General features: G+C 40.4%; 1 protein-coding gene across 1 annotated transcript; it reads left to right on the forward strand.

Annotated features, from left to right (window-relative positions):
• The first annotated feature begins 204 nt into the window (after positions 1-204).
• RHOH (ras homolog family member H) lies at positions 205-18,512 on the forward strand. The gene is made up of 3 exons (XM_018078408.2): positions 205-599; positions 1,659-1,763; positions 15,044-18,512. The coding sequence occupies exon 3, from the start codon at positions 15,271-15,273 to the stop codon at positions 15,844-15,846; it is 576 nt and encodes a 191-aa protein (XP_017933897.1). The 5' UTR covers positions 205-599; positions 1,659-1,763; positions 15,044-15,270; the 3' UTR covers positions 15,847-18,512.
• The last annotated feature ends 3,831 nt before the right edge of the window (positions 18,513-22,343 follow it).

Consider the following 22,343-nt stretch of genomic DNA (forward strand, 5'->3'; position numbering starts at 1 on the left):
TAGCGCTACCAGGCAGTTGTCAGTCTGCTCCGTTTCTACTCACATTGGAGCTGCTGGGCTGCCCTATGCCATTAGCCCCTGTAGCAGAGAGGAGGCAGCTGTAGGAGCAGCAGAGTGCAAAGAGAAAGCTTTCTGCAGGCTGGAGGTTTTGCCCCCCTCCCCCACAGTCAAGGTTTTTACATCTGCTCCCATAGTCACCACAGAGAGAAAGATATATACACTCATATACCAACCCACAACAAACCCACACAGGCAGAGCTGAGAAGCTCTCACCAGGAAGCTGACTTACGCTAAACCTCTCCACTCTTTCTCGTCACACTGCATCTGGGTCTGCTGTCAGTGCTGCCTCCAGATGAACTAGACCCAGTTGCCAGGACTAATTTAGCCTGAATGTGCAGTGGTCTCTGGTTACCTCTTGAGGTTTTGGGTTTTTTTGTCCTTTCAAGAATATAATTGTTCTAATCTGCTAAAAAATAGTCCATCTGAAAAAGCCAAGAACACAGAACGCCACTCTTCTTTTTTTCTTCCCCTGTCTCATCTAGAATAATTGACTTCCGTAACGTTTATTTTCAACAGCCACTTTCAGCTTCCTGTCTCTGGTGAGTTCATTGCATTTTCTTTTTTTTTTCCAAAAGTCTTAATGTGAATTGATATTCTGAATTGAATTCAGTATCTTTTGTTTAACATTTGTTAATTATTTTTATTAATAAGTTTGTGACATCGGTTCATGTAATCAGTCTGACTTTTAATACCATCTGGTAACTACTCAGTATTGTGATACAGAATTGAACACCGGTCCAAGTTGTGTATTTTCTGGATTTTCACTTGTTCCAGAGTTTGTTTCCACTTCAGTGTAAAAAGGCCTCGTATAAAGTAGAAAGAGGGGTGTGATGGACTGTGCCATGCCAATTTTTAACATGTTAACTGAGAGAAGAAAAAAGAGAAAATAGGAATTACTCTAAGGATGGTGGGTCTGATTCTGATACTCTTTGCCATTGTATGAACTATGAACCTGGGAGTGATAGGCATGTGTAAACCTGCAACACCTCAAAGGATGGTTTTCTTCCTCATTTGCGAAGTACATTATGCTTATGAGAAAACTGTTCTGCTTCATCTTAAAGTTCCCAAGCAAATTTTGGTGAAGATTTTATTGTGAGAATTTGAGAAAAGCTGCTCTTAGGGCTGGAGTGAGATTCAATGTGTTTTTAATTTGCCAAGATACCTGGCTCTGGCTGTGGCTCCAGCGGCTGCCTGGTCCTGCTGGGTCTAACAAGTGCGTGTGCCACCTTCTGAGGTGGAAGATTAGTGTCTCAATGGCTGTGTCTCTAACTTTGCTTTCAACTCACCCCCACGGCTTCTTTTCTGCTTTCTGAGCCAGCTGTGTCATGCTTATGGTGTGGGGTCCCTTTAGAGAGCAGTTTGTGTGTGCATGCATGTGTGCACATTTGTGCACAGCCATTTCTAGATTGTGCTTACAAAACCTTCATTTTATGATGCTCTAGAGGCAATGGGATGGTCTTGTCACATTGCCAGTGAGATGCAGTTAACCTAAAAGATAAATGAGGATGGAGCACACTGAGGCCAGAACCATTCCTTTGACACAGACGTCCACAAAAAATCTGAATGTGGATTTAAGATTTTCTAACTTCTTCTTTCAGCAGTGTTTCCACCTGTGGATGGGGCAGAAGTGCAGCTGTGGCATCTTGTGGAGGCCAGCTTTAGCATGGGATTTATCCTGAAGAAAATACTTGCAGAAGAAAAAGGTAGGGTAAATGAGATTAGTTAGCTGTTAGCAGGCATATCTATTAGCAAATTTTGGTGTCTGCTGCTGTTGGAATAAGGTGGGATTGTGCTTTTTGTCGTGCTGTTTCACATTTCACATTTCCGCCCCCCACAATTTAGACCAGTGTGTGATTACAGATGTTCCAGTAGGAAGGACCACATGTGTATACTTACCTGACTTTAGAATGGGGTTTCATCTTCTTTTTCAGAGACAGGTCTAAAGATGTATCATACAAGTGAAATTCATCATACCAGAAAAAGTGGTATGTGATGTGAATACCATGTTTGAGACTTAGGCAGTTGAAAAACTTCACATGCACTTGCTTCCTGCTAAGTTTAGAGAGTAGGCCTTGATGAGGCATAATGCCAAGTTTTGTATTCCTTAGATTAGGTGCTGCAAACCAGGACAAATAGTAGTTTTGTATTTATAGAGAATCTGTGGTTTTATAACTAATCTGTACTTACTGTCCAAGTTCCAGAGCAAAGAATTAAATTTAAAAATGGGTGTGATTTTCATGTATAGTAAATTCATAGTCCATCAGCAGGGCAACATGGCTGTAAATTACTGTCATTTAATCCCATATTAAGGTAATTTTACTATGCCAAAGGAGTGTGAAATCAGCTTGTATCAGAAGATCATCAGGCCTGACATGACTGCCTGTATCAGAGGACAATCCCTGTATCTACACACAGTGGAGGAAAACCATGATATTGTAGCTGTACTTCCACAAAGTTACTACAAATATTAAACACTAAAAATACTTTTCCAACCTGGTGACTGGTTTAACAAATTCTGGCTCAGCTGCTGCAATGGGAGTTTGAATTTGGAGAGAAAATGGAAGCACTCTCCCTGCTGCATATACCCAGCAACCAAGAGGCTGATGCTAAAGTTGCATCGCTGGTAACAGCTGCTAGTGCCAGTAATATTAGGGAGGTAATCTCTAGTGCAGTGAGGGGCAAGGCATATAAATCCTCAAATATGTAAGTACATGATTTGCAGTATACCCAGAGCACACAGGAAATGAGCAGCAACCATGGTGGCAGTCTCACAGGCTGAGCCTCTGGCCCATCCTGTTGAGCAGCAGGTCTGCACCAGCAGAAGCTCCTGAGGAGCTTTTCTCCGTGTTGCTTTCTGATAATCAGCCAGGAGGACACCCAGGCCAGGAGATGAAATGCTGCTGGTTCTCCTCTTGCTTTTGCTGTGCAGTTCTAGGTGCATAGCAGCAGCTGGGTTAGGCACTTTAAATGAAAAAGATTTTCAATGAAAAATTTTCAATGAAAAAGACCTCTTCTCTCTAAAGCAAACACCCACCCCATCTTCTTTGTAAAATGTTGGTGCTGTGATTCTATAGTTTTCATTAAGAAAGAGTTGAATGTTACCGAATGCACCATTTAAGTGATTATTTTGATTGACATTGATCATAAAGTGAAAATTTGCAGGTTTTTTATTATGCTTTTGATTATTGTTTGAAAAGCGATAGAAGTAACTGTAAAACTTGCCTTTTTCAAAGTCTTAGTGTGATACTTCAGACACCACGCCGTACAGCTAATTAACATCATTTCAAATTAGGTTCTTGCTTTTTTGGCCAGCAGTGTGTAGTTTTATTAAATCAGCAGTTTTCAAATGTTTTCATGCTATGACACAGCTTACAGCTGAAAAATGTCTTGGGATAACCCCAGCATAGTAATTAAGAAAGGAAGTTGGCTGCAGCTGTCTCAAGCCAACTATTAAAGCATTATGGCCTTAAAATACTGAACAGGATCACACAAATACAAAAAGCAATGTAACAAGATTTGTGGGCTGTAGCCTATCACTAGTTCTTCTCCACAAAACCAAATAGAGTTGCCTGTGTGCTTAGCAGAATTTAGTTGTCCTTCAATTCTTATGTCAGTGAAGAACTGGAAAACCTTCCTAATCCGCCAGAAGTGGCAGCCTACAGTGAGAGGGGAGATACTTGGAGCCAGTGAAACCTCTGCAATGCAGCAGTGAGTGTGAGCACTGGGTGTCACGGGTACAAAACTTTGGTGTATCCAGTCAGAAACAAGCAGCTGCCAAAGTGAAATGGAGCAATAGTCCTAGCAGTCACATTCTGCTGGAGGCTGTGCTGGAAGATTGCTATCACTGGCAGCTGGAGGATAGGTGGGAACACAGTCTGAACACTTACTGCGTGCATGTATTCCTCATGGAGCAGGTACAGGAGTATTCGCTTGTGCCTAGCCCTGCCTGGGGTTGTGCCCCGGATTTATGGCAAATCCTTTATCTTTCCCACCCTGTACAATTGCCTGCCGCTGTGTCTGCATCGTATTTCTTTTGCACAAGGAATCACATTTGATCTTCAGTTACAGAAGCCAAGAAGTGTAAATTCCTAAGGGATGAGGATGGGGCTGAACTTGACATGCTTGTCTTTACCTGATGAAATGTATGAACCTTCTGGAAACCACAGGAGGATTCTGCTATGGTTTGGGGGTTTCCCTGAGGGGGCCATGGTGACTTATCATGTAGGAAAGACCCAGCATATGCTGAAAAAGGAACGAACACCTCTACTGGTAGAAGCTGGCACGGAGGGCTGTGGTTACATACTGTGCACAAAGTCGCTTCTCGCATACAAGTGTGAGCGTGGAGTGCCAGTCTCAGTAGCTGACACTTGCCCAGTTGGAGGTTGCTGTACCATCTGGTGATATCTCTTTTTCTCATGAGGGACAGCGAGTTGCTTTTGAAGATTATCCTGGTTTATGTCAAACTACAGATATAACTGGCTTTCCTAATATAAAAGTTGAGACCAAGACCCCTAGGTAGCAAGGGGTCTCTTCTGGTTGTCTCCTATGCCACGGCCACTGAAAGAATATGAAACCTCTCACTCTTGCAAGAAAACTGTACTTTCCTTTCATTAATAGGCATGCCAGTGGACACACAGTCTTCAGCTTGCCTTTTTTTTTTTTCCATCAAATGACTGTGCTTAAAAACTGTCTTTGGACAGTTTGAAGTTATTAGGTACAAAGTTATTGAAAAACTGTCTTTGGAGTTCAAAGGTAATGAATTACTAATACAATTATCTATTAAATTCCTCTCATCATCTGTGAGCTTGTATTTTTTTCATTATAAAAATATACTATAAAACAGCTATCATAAAAATCCTTCATGTAATTTCTTTAATTTCCACCAGTTTAAATGCAAGTTTTTAAATGTAAGTTTTTAAATTCATGTATCTTTCAGTGGAATTTTAATTCTGGATGAAAAGCCATTGGGTAAAATATCTCTGAGTTTGAATCAAGTCCACCAGGATTCAAAAAATAAAGCATGGGAAATGGTGTCATAATGTTCAAACATAGCTCTCCTAAAATATCTCTTTTCATGTGTCATCATTTTCATTCAAAATATGTAAAAATCAAGAAAATCAAGGAACACTTTCTATGCTTCCCACTGAAGAACTCTTCATTAAGATTTACCATAGTGTGGGGATTTGCGTTAAACCAACTTAAAGCCAAGTAGATGTCAGCTATAAGTATATGAAATGGCTTCTCAAAATACTCAGCTGAAGAATGAGTGAGAAGGATTTATGTGTTACTTTTGGTGGTAAGAATAGAGTCTTTTCTCCCCTTGACCTATTCCATATGACCCACTGCTGTCTGCAGTATTATATGTTTTATATAAAAGTGACAAGAAATTAAGGTTGTACTGCAACCAGAGAAAAGTAAAGGAAAACAGGCACTAAAATATATATTTTGCTCTGGCATATGGTTGGTGTAAGATATAAATCAATGTAAAATCTGAGCTACCAGGTATGATTTGTGCTAGTTCCAGAAGAAAAAAGAAGAAATCTTGACTGCACGTTCTTTTGAAATTGGGCTTTAATTATAACTATGCATAGGACATAGGCAGTTTGATGTAGGCAAGTATGCATGCCTGTTTATTTTGTCTAATTTAATTTGCTACAATTCAGGAATTCTAGAGAAGCTACACAGTGAGAAAAAAAAAATCCTACTTGTACTGTAGATACATGTTATCTCTTATTTTATCCTTGTGCTGGGTACGGTACATGAATACTAGTCGTGGGATAGATTGTGGAAGACAACTCCATTTTTAATTTATAAAACAAATCAGAAGGATAAAGACTTTAAATCTACAAATGCAGGACAAGTTATGATAATTGTAGCTTTTGTATTGCACCTTCTACTTGAAAAATAATTGAAATTATTTCTGAGTAAACCCTCAAAATTTTTAACATTTTAATGTACGTGTGTGCACACACAAAATTTAAGAATGGACTTAAAGATGGTTGTTTTGCTGTGGCTGAAATGTAGACTATGATTTTAAACACTGATATATACAGAGACAAGAAAAAGCTTTTTGTTGCCAGCAAAACTAAGGGAAAAAGCTAAAATAATCATAGAATCAACCAGGTTGGAAAAGACCTCCGAGATCATCAAGTCCAACCCTTGATCCAACACCGCTGTGGTTACTAGACCATGGCACTGAGTGCCACATCCAGTCTCATCTTAAAAAGCTCCAGGGATGGTGAATCCACCACTTCCCTGGGCAGCCCATTCCAATGTCTGATCACTCTCTCTGTAAAAACTTTCTTCCTAATATCCAACCTAAACTTCCCCTGGTCAGCCTTTCTGTGTTATAAAATAAATAACCAACCAAATTATTGTTGCTTCCTTTGCTAGCTTTGCTCATTAATTTCAGAAGTTTAACATTCATCACAACAATACAGAACAGTGACATGCAGTAAATGAGTTCCACCTAAATTAAAAAAAAAAAAAATCAGTATGCTTTAGCAAGAGGGCATTATTGTAAATTGTTTGGTCAACTGAAGCATCATTATTTGCTGTTCAGAACATCTGTACATTCAACACATATTTTCCTTATCACAAAATATGCAAAAATAATCTTCCATTAAACATTGTCAAATTCTGTTCTAACTAATATTTTCCTCCTCCACTTTTACCTCCCACTGAAATCAAACCTATGCAAATACATAACTTAATGAACATGGAAAACTGCCTTCCCCTCCCCCTGAGAATGGGGGGAGAAGATCTGGACTTCAGAGACTCCTTTTTTTTGTGATAGGCATTTTATAAAACCAGAGTGAAGTTAAACCTGAAGAGATCTCTGAAAGTAACACTGGAGATCTTGCAAGGAAGCCATGGAGGACAGTGGAGAAATGGGAGGACAATTTTTTAAGACTTTTTAACATTGAGGAGGGGGTTGTATGACCTGTATCATTCATATATTAACTTTTAGCTATACTGTTAATATTGATTACTTTGTAGTGTTTAAGGGACCCAGTCAGGAAGATCAGGTAGTGTGCAAACAAGGAAGAGGAATGCAGGCCCACCGCAGGTTAGAGCCAAAATACACAGAAGTCAGCCCTCTCCACTGGGCTTGGCATAGGCTATGAAAGAGAGGAAGCCCTTTTGCATGCAAATGCAAGTGTGTATGTGGAGTTGCCAGTTTGTTTTAACATTTTACCATGCTATACATCTGTGGGATTCAATATAAATCCATGCATCTCCTTAACAAATCATTGTAACATACTGTAAAAATGTGTCTAAAAAATTTAATAGCTGCATCTACGGTAGAAATGGAATTCTTTACAATGTGTGACTATGTAAATTTAATTGTAAAACTCTGTCAATTATATACCTAGGTTATTGCAAATCCACATTAAGCACAGCAGTAATCTCTGCTTATGTGTATGTAAGTGCACACACATACATATATGTGGAAATAAAGAAATTTAAATACCACTGTCATTTCAATAGTGCATCCATTTGATGCAAAATATGTATGCAGATTTCCAATTGATGGTTAGATATCTTGCTGAAAATATATATCTGTTTTGTACAGCAATCTGTAGCAATGTCTTTTGCAACAAATTTGTATCAATGTGTCTATATGTAAATATATATGTATATAGACATACAGACATGCATGTAAATATGGATGTAATTTTTTTTGTACATGGATGTATTGACTCATTATTGAAATAGTTATGTTTTAAATACACACTGATTTATTTTCAGTATTTCTGTGTGTATATATATACGTGAGTGTGTGCATACACACTTCTATGAATCCAGTCTAGCAAATAATGCATCACCCTCCAAGAAATTACGAATACTTTTTTAAAACTAAGAAATATTAGTTGTGTATGAAAAGGAAATGGATACTTCATTATGATTATGCCTGTCTGCAGATGGTAAAAAAAACCCCAAACAGAAATAGTGAAAAGGTTAGGCTTTCTGGAAAAAAAATGCAATTATTGTTGAAGGTTGTAAATAAATGAGTACTTCACATTTTGTCAGCCAAAAGAATCTGGGGAGATTTTGAAGACTTAAATCTGCAAAAATAACCCCTACAAAAATAGGTTGTAAGTGCCTTTTTGATTCGTCTCAGACTTCAAGAAAAGTGAACTGTGTTAAAAGAGGATGTGGCATGAAAAATTTGAAGTGGTTTGTGACCCAAAGCTGCAAACATTTCCACATGAGAATAATTCTACACACACAGTTGTCTGATTGAAATCAGTTCCTTAAATTTAATGTATTTTATAATATTGGTCCTTCAGTTTGGCTACATTGCAGTTAGACTTGCTGGAAATTTGCTTTTGACCCGTAAGTCCGTTCTGGTAGCGTGACTTTTCATAGGTTCATGTGATAGTGCTATAGTCAGTGTGTAGCACTTTATCCATGTTCATCTGCAAGCGTATCTGTATCCCCATCTGGATCCAAAAGCAGTTCTATGTCAGCAGTGAATATATATGTACATATATATAGGCATGTGCGTGTGTACAGAGACAGAGACTATGAGGGAAGGCAGAGGGACAGATGGTTGACGAACTTCTGTGCTCGAACAGACACGTGTGTGACATTCGCACACCAGCTGCTCCATGTACGGCTGTATCTGTGGTGAGACACAGATAAGAAAAGACAGCAGAGAAGAAAATTATCACAGAGAAGGGTGGAAAAGAAAGATGACATATCCAGTATCTTGCATAAGGAAAACACTAGGTAAACGCAAGGGCGAGTGCCACACTTCAGGCACGACATGCCACTCCATTTCTGATAACTTCGGAAGATATTGGATCAGACTGAGAATGGCTTATGAGCTGGTCCTCTGTGACAAGATTACTTTCCTACACTTGATTTATCCAGATTTTAATTTGGAGAGGATGCAACATTTATACTGAAAATGGATCATTTTTGAAAATGCCGTGTAGTGCCATGAAGATCTCATAGGGCTTAATTTACCATGTCATGCCATAAACACGTGGAGAAAAATTACTTCAGACTCATGGCTTGAATCTTTAAGCAGGTACTTAGCACTGCCAGATCTCATTGAGTTCTACTAAATTTAGGATCTTGGATCAGTACCTGAGAGTCTTACAGGCTTTTTGTTAATTTTTTGAGTGGTTCTAATAATTTGTGTTTGTGTTGTGTTCTAATAATTTGTATCATTTGTAAGCAGCTGAATCAAGGTGTGATTAGTCACAGCAAGAGGGTTCTTGAAGATTAAAAAAATATTTCTTTTGTCTAAATGGATAATTAAAATGAGATTTAAATAATTTTTTCTCAGTGACTATAGTAAATTGAGGAGATCTTTAGACAAGTCTTTATCCATTGTTTATATATATATTATTATTATAGGTACAATTACTAAAGTAATGAAATAGAAATTTTTTATTTAAGATATGTCATTAAGCAGTTTTATATGGGCAGTGTGTAAGTATGTGTGTAAATATGTAAATTTTGTTATAGGGAAAGCTTTCATCCCATTACTAGGACCTCATGTCTCATTTCATCTTGTATATAACATTGATCTGTGTTTGCTGTTATTTCACATTCTCAATATGAGGGAATTTCCTTTAAGTCTGATAAATTGAATTTCCTTGCTAGTAATAAAGTTGACAAGATCACTGAATATTTGATCATAAATCCTTTTCTTCAGTTTCAGTTGTTAAAACTGCCAAAGAAAGAAACTGAGGTGTTTTCAGGTGTTGTCTTGATCCAGAAGTGATTTTTTTGCGAAGGCTCCTAAGGAAGTGATTGTCTATTTTCTCTAAATTTCATAAATTAGAAATTAAAAGCAAAATTTAGTTTTGTGTTTTTTCAAAACAAAGCATTGAAATTTGAGAACAGGAACAGCATGTCAGTTTTGTGAATAAGGGAGTGAAAAAAAATTTTTAAGTTTTTATGTCTGAATTTTTTTTTTAATGCTGGAAGAGATTGTGTTTGAGAGGAAAAGGCATCTTGGCTTTGAAAATAGAGGTTCACTGCATGTTGCTTATTCTTCTAACTTCAGGAAGCCGTTGCAGAGATGATTGTACTTAAGGATAAAATATCCATATAAAAGCTCTCACCCAAGGTTCTAAACAGTCTTTCAACTCTTTAAAATACAAAACCATATTGAAAGATAGTATGGCATTAATCCATCAGTATTATAAATATATCAGACAGCTGAAGCATTCTACCATCTTGCTTTTGGGTCAGAGAGTAGAGATGGCCCCTGTGGTAGCCTGCTTGGAAAGCAAATGAGTTGAATGCAGATTTTTGGTGGAGTAGTTTGTGGAAAAGGTGTGGCACATTGCGAAGGTAAAGGCTGTGCTTTCATAGCAGTGGTACCACAACTGAATGCCACTGTTGACTGAAACGCTGACACTGAGGTGGTGGGAGGCTGATTGACAAGACAGGGCCTCTTAGTCCTATAGATCAAAATAGTCTTAAAAGGAATTAAAAAAGCAGGAGGCAGCTAATGCAAATGTCAGAGCATTAGTTTAATGAATGCATGATGGGAAACTTCGCAGCAAGGGGCCCTTTGCTTGCAGACCAGCTGCAGCCTCCAGACAGACTGCAGCTTATGTATGTTTTCAGGAGCCCTGTGCTGTGGCAGCAGTCTAGAGGTTTGTATCTGAATGGAGCAAGTACACCTCATCCACAGAGTTGAAAACAAGGTAGCATGACCTTGACAACCTGGTAATCTAGCTGAGCATCCAGACTGGATCCACAACAGCCATGGTTTCTTTGTCACAGGGGCTGCATCTTCTGGGTGCTGTCACTAACCAGGCAACAGCGTCTCTGTCCTGTCTTGATTCCTACCAGCCTTCCTCCTCCCTCCTCTCCTTCTACTTGCAGGAGTTGTTCTCAGGCCCTGTCTGTGCCCTACAGTGCCCACTGCACCCGTGGAGGTGAAGGTGTAAAGCTGCACACTGTTCTGGTCGGTGAGGGTAGTCTTCATGCGTCCTTCCTCTCCTTGAGAGCCTCTTACTAAGAGATGCAAGGAGAGTTCTGACATATCTGTGGTGCAGTTAGAAGGAGAATTGGTTACAATCAACACACTAGAGATCTGTAGGCACTGTTTTGCAGACCCAACCTCTCTGTGAGGTGGGACTTAGAGGAGTAGTGTAAACAGGGAAAGACAATATGTACATTCAAGCATTGCACAGCAAGTGGAAGTCTCTCCAGTGGTTTTCAACCTTTCCTGTTAGTATAAATATTTTATTTCCTTGCAATGTCAGATCTCTTCAAGAACTAGTATACACGGTGCTCAAACTGAAAAATTCACCTGCTTTTATCCTGATATTAACAGGAGCTACACTGAGATATAATTGTGGTAGGGACTGGATAATAGCAATAATAGTTAGCATGTTAATTGCTTCAACTCCCTTAAGCATTTTGTGACTACCTGATCTAAAAAGCCTGTCATCTTGCCTGCGTGGTTTGTTTACGTATGAGCTAATTCCCTTCAAAGATCAGCCCACCTGAGGCTGCACTACCAATATCCAAGAGAGGTTTTGAAATTAGAAGTATCTGGCTGTTTTTATTTTCCCGTCATAAGATGCTGTCCCTGGAGATGTTTAGCCACAGTGAGCCATGCTCACAATGATCTTATAGTAGATGCCAGAGGCATTCTTGGCATAAACGAAAATCCTGTTTGTTTCAGCTGATTAACTTAGGCCTCTTGATACAGCAGTCCAGCTTTCCTTTGTTGGTAGAATGGTTTCAACAAATACTACATTCGTTTTTCATGGGATGTATATTCACGTGAAACCTCTACCTGGAAAGAGCTTGGTGCTGCTGTGCTCCTCTTCCCATCCCATCCCATTGCAGGTTGGTAACGCCACTCACCTCCTCCGTATTGTATTCAGCCATGATCAAGTCTGAAGCATTTTACTTGCATGAGATTGCTGAGGTGCAGGTCAGACAGTGCCTGGAGAGTGACTGTTGTACAGCTTCTTGTGCTCACATCATCAGTGAAGTCCGACGGCTCTGTAATCACACACTAGAGCCAGGGTTATGTATTCCAAAGACAGAGGGAACAAAATCTGAAGTTTGCACTACTCAGAATGACTACACAAGAATAAGACATGCATTCTTATACTTAATGATAAGAGGTCTTACCTTATTATTCAAATATCTTCGATTGTTAGGAGTGATGAAAGCATAAACCAAAAAAAGCATATGAGAAGATACAGCTTTATATCTGAAATTCCAGATACAAAATGAACTTAATAAAGTTGGTAAAATTTGGAAGATCAAATTGTTGGGAAATAACCCCAAACCATCAGCACCTTAGACTTCACTTCTGATCTGTGATCAGGTTTTGTACAGTCTTGTAATGGGTATAGCACCATTACAAGATGTTCTGTCAGACCAAGACAGAATATGAGAGAAAGGGACCAAAACTTCTGCAAATATTTACACAACTGGTTGAATACTGAGGTGTAGAAGTACCCAAAATTGGCCTGTCCTTTTAAAGCCTTTTTTTAATGTTTAATCGAGAGTCAATTGAGGTGAAGTTGTGTACTTATTTTAATACACTAATACTGCTCTTACCCTGAGGCTGCAACAAGGACCAGCTATGTGTTTAATTAAAAATGATTCTTCAATATGCACATATGTAGTCCCAATTATATATGGAAGCACATGAACTCCAAGTGGTTATGAACAAATGCAAGATCAGGGCCGCTGAGGGCAATTTGTCCACAGGACCAGAATATGGACTTAGTTATACTCTGGGGTTTTTTTATTATTCATCAATGGATTGTAGAACAATATCATTTGCTTTGGAAACAATTCCACACTGTCACAGTGGAATATTTCAGCTTTTGTTATTGTCTATCAACTAGCCATACTCACTACTCCTTAATCTCTCTTTCAGGTTTTTATCATTTATATACTTTCTCTCAAAATAACCAGTATAATCAATCCTTTTATCTGTCTGTCTCTGTTCTGGCATTTAAGAAATCAAAAAAGTCATGCTTTGGGCATCCTTATTTTCCCCCACATTCCAATATACACAAAATAATGAATCTGAAGGCACTAAGGACAACTTGCACCAAAGAAATGTTTGTTCTGAAAAGGAGACTTAGTACATGGAAACTTTCTCCTGGGAGCATGCAGTTTTGTCTGAATAATATGCTACTGGCTTGTAGTGAATTGCGGTGTTTTGAAACTGTACTGCTGACAAAATTTTAAGTAGAATACCCTGAAGGAGAGATGATGATGCATTTAAGCAATTGGACTGTGTATCCTACATATACTGTTTGAATTTTTCATAGATGTATTTTGTAAAGGTCTTGTTTAATTCCCTTGAGAGCTTGTTTGGAGAATGGAGAGGGTGAGAGAGTGGAGATAGACTTAATGAATCTTTAAGAGTAAATTTTCAACTGCTGCCACCAAGATTTAAAGTCATGCAGCAGCTTGTTTCCCGGCAGCCAGGAATGTCATGAAGCAGCCTATGCCTCCATCCCACTTCCTAGAAAAAAGCTGAGATGGTGAGAGCGCGGTCGCGCTGGCAGGCCAGGAAGCGCCATCTGTTGCAATGCCTCCCGTAGCTGTCGGTAACTCAAGTACGCACAAGGACGGCTCCGCAGGCTTGGTGCCTCCTCTATAAAGCAGCATGCTCCGGCCACACATCTTTCAGCCGGTGCATCGCGGGGGAGAGGTGCAGGTATGCCAGCCACGCGAGAGGAGGTAGGGCGCTGCCTTGCTGCAAAATGAAAGCAGATGAGTTGCTAGTAGCCGTTGTCAGCGACTCTAAAATGTTCTCTCTAAGCTCATTTAGCACTTTCCTTTTCCTTTTTTTTTCCCCTTTGTGGAGTAAACCAAAGCTTTGTGTGTACTAGGAATGTGTGTGAGGGGTGGGGGCGGTGGCGTTAGGGTACTGAAATTGGAGAGTGTTCAAGTAACATACAGTGGCCATCATTAATTTCTGTGCAAATAACCTTCTGCTGTGATGACTCCCTTCATATATGAAGGAAACAGAAATATATTATTTATGTAACATACACATGACATTTTGAAATTATGCAGTGATACTTTTTAAAATTACTTTTGTTGAGCAGAACTAATTTGCCTTCCGTTTTGCCGCTAGTGATTTTCGGAGCATCTTGTGTGTTGCCCTGTGTGAGCAGTGAATCTTGCACACAGCTACTGGGGAAGAGGCAAACACTTTCAAAATAGGAAAATTTGACTGAATGCTGGCAGGAGCTCAAAAGCAATTACATACTCTGAAGAGGTACTCTTAGTTCAGTTTTACAAAGAAGTAAATGTCAGGGCAGTTGAGTCCCCTTCAAATAAAATGGTTTAATTGGGGAAAGTATAGGTAGTGGGACTTCCTACGACTTGTGCTTCTTACTTGTTGAAAGTGATTTGTAAGAAAAAAATTAATTTTTAATGTACTTTTGCTGTGAATCCTTTATTGCTTTTGAAAATTGTTAAGGTTCATGTCGCTTGAGATTCACACATTATCACAAGTGGTTCCATGTTACTGTTCCATATAGGATTGCTTAAACAGTCGAATTGGTTAGTGAAGGGCTTTTTTTCTCCTGACTACCCCTGGAGAGCATGGGTACATTTTCAAGAGAATCTGAATTGATCACTTAAAGATTCAGGATTCTGTCAGTGTTTTTGAAAGTCAGAGGCAGGAAATGTCTCACTTAAAGCAGTTTAGTAGCAGTTAAACCAAAGTTAAATTAATTTTATTACTTTTTAGACAATTGGAGGGAAAAAAATAGTGGGTGTCAGTGGAAAATGGCAATGGTGGTAAGACTGGTAGCCCCTGTGGAGCAGCAAGAAGGTTATTTATGTGAATGGCTGTTTTACACAGAGCCGACTGGGAGGGAATGGCAAAGTTCATCATCCTCAGTCGGGTACTCCTCATGGCTGTCCAAAGACATGTCCAAGCACCTTTATGTTGCTGAGGAATGGTTTGTTCACTGTGGGTTATAAATGTTACATTTTATTTTTACCGTTCCAGAAACGTCGTTTGACTCACTGAAGATTTAAAACCGACAGCACCACAGAACCATGTGGGACAAAAGGGGATTTTAGTCTCAAGTGGCAGAATCAAGTCATAAGAAGTAAAGAGATTTGGATGGTTTCTCACTAAATGGAAATTATCTAGAAAGCCTCTGAGACCACTGCATCTCTCCATCCCAGTCCTGCTGCACGGAGACGGCGCTCTTGGCCTTGGACGTTAATAAAATGCTGGATTCAGTCAAATGTGTCCTGGTGGGAGACTCTGCTGTTGGGAAAACATCTCTTTTGGTACGTTTCACCTCTGAGATGTTTCCAGATGACTACAGACCCACCGTATATGAAAATACTGGAGTGGATGTCTTCATGGATGGTGTGCAGATTAGCTTAGGCCTTTGGGACACATCTGGCAGTGATGCCTTCAAAGGCATTCGCCCCCTTTCATACCAGCAGGCAGATGTGGTATTAATGTGCTACTCGGTGGCAAACCATAGTTCCTTTCTGAACCTGAGGAACAAATGGATCGGCGAGATCCGCAGCCATTTGCCCCGCATCCCCGTTTTGGTGGTGGCCACTCAGACTGACCAGCGTGACACGGGTCCGTACCGCTCCTCCTGCATCAGCCCGATAGATGGGAAGCGGCTCGCCCAGGATGTGCGAGCCAAAGGCTATTTGGAGTGTTCTGCCCTCAGCAACCGAGGGGTGCAGCAGGTGTTTGAGTATGCTGTGAGGACAGCAGTCAATCAAGACAAAAGGCGGAACAGGCGGAAGCTCTTCTCCATTAACGAGTGCAAAATCTTTTGAGGACTCTCAGCAGTGGTTTTGCTCATGTTCGTTCTTTCTGTTTTCACACAAAGATACTGCAGCAGAGAGAATGGGAGGTGAATCAAAGGAGGGCTCTTGGCAGGACCACAGCGCAGGTGTCTCATGAGACAGATGTGCTCTTTATCTGATTCTCTCCCCCCAAACACACATGGGCCCTACCTTGAAAAACAAAAGGTGCAAGTACCTGCCCCTATTCCCAAGCCTGTGTTTGGACTTTGCTGGCCTGGACTGGAGCAGGCCTAGCCTGGAGATCTGCAGATAGCAGCTGTGCTGATTTTGTTGTTGTTTCTGTTGATGTTCCTCAGTTGATGGTTTGTCTGCATCTGCATTTATTTAATTATGAACTTCTGCCTGGATCAACCCCTACCTCTGTCCATGTGGATTTTTTTCTTTAAGAACTTGGTATATAAAATCTGACCACTGTGTATTCTATTTAAAGGACTCTTGTATACATTGTTGTAAAATCCTGAAAGTTTGTTTTCGTATTTTGGAGGTTTTCCCTTTAGCTAACCACAGAAGCAAATTGTCCTATCCATGTCAAAAATGGCCTGCAGGGAAGCCTTGCACTTCTTAGACATGCCCAAGTCATTGCATAACAGTCATCAAATCCAGTACAGGAATGATCAAAACTTAGTGGCATTTGACAGCTACCTGACAGCTTTGTGAGGTTTATTTTGTTACATTCATCTTGTTCCTCAGCAATGTGGTCAAACATGGGAAACTAATCTGATTCTTCCTAGACTTCACCGGGTTACAATCCCAGAAGGGCTTGCAGTCAGGGCTGGTTTAGACATATGGTTGGGGTGGCAGAGATGAATCTGTGCTACCTACCATCACTTCTGTTGTGCCTGCTGTAATTCTGGACACAAAAGATTTTAGTCTCCAGGGATGGAAGCTATTTTTTCATGAGCACTAAAATTTTCACGTATTTTTAGTACACTTTTTTTTCGACACAGTGGGTTTAGCGAAACCAGTCACTTACATTAGTAAAAAATTAAGTACATGGCAATGTTGAATTTGTGTATTTAGAATGGCTAAACAATATATTTTTTTGAGTTTGCATACTAAGTTTAACTGCCTGGGCTGTATCAAAGGAAGATTGAAACAGGCTTTGCATCCTGGGGAGCTTGTCAATTCTAAGAGTCAAATCCTGACGTACCTACTCAGGGCCAAGTTACCCTCCTGCACAGAAAGTCAGGTTAAGCAGGTGGAAACTCCAGGTATGTTAGAGAACTCTGCTAGAAGATGGAGTGGGCTGCACACACATTGCTGTGCATTCCTTGTGATTTGTGGCACTCCCCCTCAGATTATCTGTCCCCTCTGCCCTGCATCATCTCTCAGGGCTTGCAGATCTGTCTCATCCCAAAGTTTCTGCTGCCCACAGAGGAAATCCTCTGGGGGATTTCTTAGTACAGCAAGATTTTCTTTGTCCCTTTCCCTGTCCTTCAACTAGTTCACTGACCTTTCAGGGGCTTATAGAACTTACCTTTGAGGGGCTTATAGCACTGACCTTTGAGGGGCTTATAGCATGGTGCCATAAAAGATGGCACATAGCACAGTAGGATTATCTCACCTGTGATGCAGGTGAACAAGTATTTGCATTGCCGGCACCTTGAATACCAGTGGTGCACAGGACCACACCTGATGTCATTGTCCCACCAGCTCCTAGACTGTTGAATATTTACCACTTATCAACTTGATTATAAGAGAGGCTTCTGGTCATAAAAATATGCTGGTCTCTTGTGAGGTTTTTATATAAATTTTAAATCTTTTCAAGCTTCTGCACCTGTGCACACAAGACAAGGACTCCCACCACCACCCATCTTTCCTGAACTCTTCTCTTTCCTACTTCTCTTTCTCTTCAGGTGTTGATTGCAAATCCTTTGCCTGGGAAACACTAAAACTGACATATTTGTAAAAGAATTTGAATGCCATTGAACTTATGTGGAGTTACGCAAGTGACTGAGTATTTGCGGTCCTTGGTTAAAAACCTGTTGGCTTTTGGGAGAAATATGTTTCTATATCTCAACTTTTGCAGTGCCTCTTCACTGAAAGTCCTGGGGTTTATAACCCTAATTTGAAAGTATTCATTGTTACTGTTCGAACATTAAAGGTTGCATGCAAAATGTCATGTTGCGACTCTTCAAGCCTGTTACTATTGGGGACATTTTTGTTATGTTCCCCACTCCACTAACGGATTTAATACCCGGTTTCAGCTTTTTTTGAGACATATTTTTCCAGCATGCTCTATTCAATGGTCTTTCTTTTTTTTGTCTCAGGAGTTAAGGTTTGTTTACAGCAGTTCATGTTTTTATGTGCTGAAGAGCAGTAACCGCTAGGCCAGAATGCTCTGTTGTGGTATCTGCCACGGGGTGCCAGATTCAGGGACCAGAATGCTCCAGAGACTTGCTGTCTCAGACAAAGCCAGATAAAGGTGTGCTCCAAAATCACACCATAACAAGCTTCACAAAGCTACAAAATTAAGAATTCAGTGTTTGCTGCAGTTTAGTGTAACAGAGTGGAGAGGCTTCATTGAGTCGCTTGAGCTGATGATACAGGATGCATAGGGAATTTAAGATGGCTTGATACACTCTTGATTGTGCCTAGAGGCAGTGCAAGGTGTGAGACCACTGAAAGCCAGCTGATATTTAAAATCAAATTGGAAAGAGTAAAAAGTAACAGTGGGATTTTGGTTAGGTGCTCTGTGAAAAAAACGGTTCAAATTTTCATAGCCTGGTTATTTTCAAACTCTCAAAGCTAAACTGCATTTTTTGCGGGGAACCAACTGTAAAGCACATATATTTTAGTGCCTGTAATTATGCAGCTGTACAACTGCTGTGCCCAAGAAGTGTGACAACCCCAATACAGAGGCTAAAATCTGGACACACCAGAATTCAGATGAAAATTTGGCCAAATGGCTTATTGGGGTGTGGGGCTTGCACAATTGCATCCATGTTGCCCGTGGTGGAACAATGAGGGATTGCTGAGGTCTCCTGTGAAACCCTACCAGGGTAGTTTTGCTTATGTTTACCTGGGCAACAGTGTCCTTGGGTATCTCTTAGGGGTTAAAATCCAGCTCTGGAATTCAAAATACATTCAAATGACACGTGTGAAAGTTCAACTTCTTTTGCTCTGAAAAACAGCAAAACAATGTGCAGCCTTGCCTCAGTCGGGTCAAGCTTTCAGCTGAGGGAAGAGACCTTGCCCGAATATTCTCCTTCTTTTTTCTCAAATCAATCCCTTTCAGTTCGTTACTCTCTTGCTAATCTTATTTTTGCTTGCTATTGGCATAGGTTAAAAGTTTAAAAAAAACCAGAGAACACTTGGAACTTAAAATGAGAGAAGAAATAGCAGTGTTATTTATTTTCATCACTGTCTGACTTCTCGTTTTGACAGCTAAAGTAATTTTGGATCACTTTAATGAATTCTGCAAGTCAGATAAAAAGTTGAATATATATGTTGTTGTGATTAAAATTAGAAAATATTTTTATAGCAGGAAAAAAAAGGATTTTCCTTCAGTAATTTGCAAAATGAGGGGAGTACAAGTTGCATTATTTTAAATGGAGATTTCCCAGGCTTTTTAAACTTATTGATATGCAGTGTACAGTATCAATATTTTATAAGATTAAATAATAATAATATGTTTCAGATCTTCCATCTTGCCTTCCAGTTTTTCATATGGAACATTATTCAAACCTGTTAAATATAACTGATACTGTTTTGCCTGATATTTGCAATCAACAGTTTGCAAATATCTGTGCAATTTTTGTGAGTACTCTGCGATTCCTGAGGTGTATGAATACATACTACCTGATGCTTGTGTTGATAAAGAAAATGTGTTTAAAGGACGCTATATGTGGCTCCATTATAAAAGAAGTCACCACAGGGATCAGTCATGAAGGAAAAAGAAATGTTAACACTGACTTCTCAGCCTTTCCTGTGTTACTATGGCATTTAAGTGAATGCAGCCACTAAAATAATTTCTAATAAATGGAGCGACTCATGTCTTTCTAACACTTTCTCCTAACGTTTCTGCTGCACATGGCTCAGGTTAATATACAAAGAATAAAAAGCTTCATTTCAGAACATCAGAATGCTCGTCTGCTCTTGCCTTAGTGAGCAAGTTAAGTACCTTGACTCAATTAATAAGTCAGTTCAGCCTCTGAAACAAGCCAAACTTCCTTACTCTGAAATGACGGTAATGAATTTTTGTCTCTGGATGTGAGAAAACATATTTTATGTCTCAGAGATTTCCTTCACTGTCATCACTGCAAAAATTCAGTGTGTACCTGTCCTAGCTGACCTGTGTGCCCTTCACCTTGTGCTCTGAGCAACCAGCTGTTGAAAACAAAATTGAGGACAGAACAACCTTTTTGCATATGTAGATGTTTATATTGTATAACTGCTTAATTACTGCTGTGGGGGCCTTTCCCCTGTCCTGGACCTCTTGCTCCATCATGGTGCAACAACACAGCTGCTGTTACCTAGGAGGCAGAAGAGCATCACTACCAGGCAGCCCTACATTTTCAGCGGGGTGGAAGAGATGCTGCTTAGGGCTCCTCTTACCTGCATCATAGGCAATTGCCCTACTCTCAAACAGAGCTGGCCCTGCCGCAGTCAGACTTCTGTCACTTGCAGGTGCCTTTGCAGTAACAGATTTATTTTGTGTGCCATTTCTAAAATCAGTGTCAGTCTCCAAGTCATTATCCAGGCTCTGTTGTGCTAATACCATGTTGCAGGACTCCAGCTGCTGCGTTTTGGGGTCTCAAAGCACCAAGCTAAATCCTGTGTGCATCCCTTCCTGAGCATGGGGAGCTGTCTCCAGCCTTGCATGAGCTGTGAATCAGTTAACAGCTAACAAAATAATAGTTGTTGTTGCCTTTCTGGTTATGAAGAAGTGAATGAGTGACATATCTGTCTCAGGTCTTTCACAACCACCTTACACAAGGCTGGGTTTCTGTCATTGCTTCTCTTACCTTGGGTATGTTCATGCAGGGGTGGAGCAGCAGGGCATGGGCATGGTGGTGGTTGTTTCTGTCTCTGGAAAAGAGGAAGGAAATGATGATTGATGTCTTTGCTCAGTGTGAAGTGCTCACTCACCCGCTTTGGCAGCGTTTCTAAGAAGTCTCCAGCAGGTACTGGCTCCCACAGGCACCCCAGCAGCCCCCAGCTCTGCCTTGGAGGATGCAAGTTCCTGGGGCAGTTCTCATGCCAAGACCTGGGAGTCTCCTCTCACTGCCTGGGTTGCCTTCCCAAAATGCTCCATCGCTTTTCAGGTACCACAAAAGGGTGAGATTTTCAAGTGCTGGCTTTGCTTTGAAAACCAAGATCCCTTGCAGATGTTAGCTGCCCAGGATGTGGCTGTATCTGCTAGCCACAGGCACGGCTGTGGTGGCCAAAGACACACAGCCAGTCTCAGAGTGTGAGGGGAGAGACCCAAAGCTGATACTCCTCAACTTGGTATATGAATTAAATATGTAGAAGCAACTGGATGGAGACATAAGTGTCTTATATGCCAAACCGCTTGCAACACATAAGCACTGCTGAATTTTCTCTTTCCCAGAAAATTATGGAGTTTTTAATATGTAAAATGCTAAGTGACTTTCTGGCTATTACCTTAACTCTTGCATTTATCTATCACTGTGAAGCGGGATTCCCTAAGAGACTGGTTTAGAACTTTTAATGAATCTTGGGCATTAAAATATATACATATATTTTAAATTGTTATCTAGTATGTAGAATTTGTGCTGGTATCTGGTCTGTCATAGACTTATTGATCAACTAAACCAGAGCTGCAGCCTTGGCTTGTGATTAGAGCAGTGGCTTCAACAATGGATGTTAGCTGTTCAGTCTCTCCTGCATTGTGCAGAGCTTGGCAAAGCTAGATCAGGTTAATGGGAAGCTTTTAAGTTTTACCAGGCTCTGGACCAGGCCTATGTAAGGCTGCACAAATAAGTTTTAGATACACAACTCCAAACAGACTGCTGGTGTGACCGACCTGCTCTCTGTGGCTGATTGGTGGATGGCAGGCACGAAATGCTACTGCACAGACACCCTGGCTGTTCCTGGCTCCACTTCCGCAGCTGGGTGACACTGAGCTGGGCTCTGCTGGCCCCCCACAGGATATGGGGAGATGGCAGTGACCCTTTTTTAAAGTACTTTCAGATCAGTCATAAAAGATCTTTGTGCTGGTGAGTACTTTGGCGTTTGTCAGGTCTGTCAGGTCTGTCAAATGTTCCTGCTGACAGGTTTGACCTGAGGAGTTTGCTCTGAATGGATCTGTAATACACTTTGTGGGATTAGGGCTTTCCAGCATTTCAATTCACTGGAGTCACAGGGTAGGTAAGCATAAGGGACAGAAAGAGAAGGGACAATATATACCGATGCATTAATGACTACTGTTTTAGCAGCTTGTAATCAACATAATGACCTTTTTAACTGTACAAAACATGGTATAGGCTGAGTTAGCATCTGAT

The sequence above is a fragment of the Manacus vitellinus genome, unplaced genomic scaffold (genome assembly GCF_001715985.3).
Source record: "Manacus vitellinus isolate BGI_N305 unplaced genomic scaffold, ASM171598v3 scaffold_0_pilon, whole genome shotgun sequence".
NCBI lineage: Eukaryota > Metazoa > Chordata > Aves > Passeriformes > Pipridae > Manacus > Manacus vitellinus.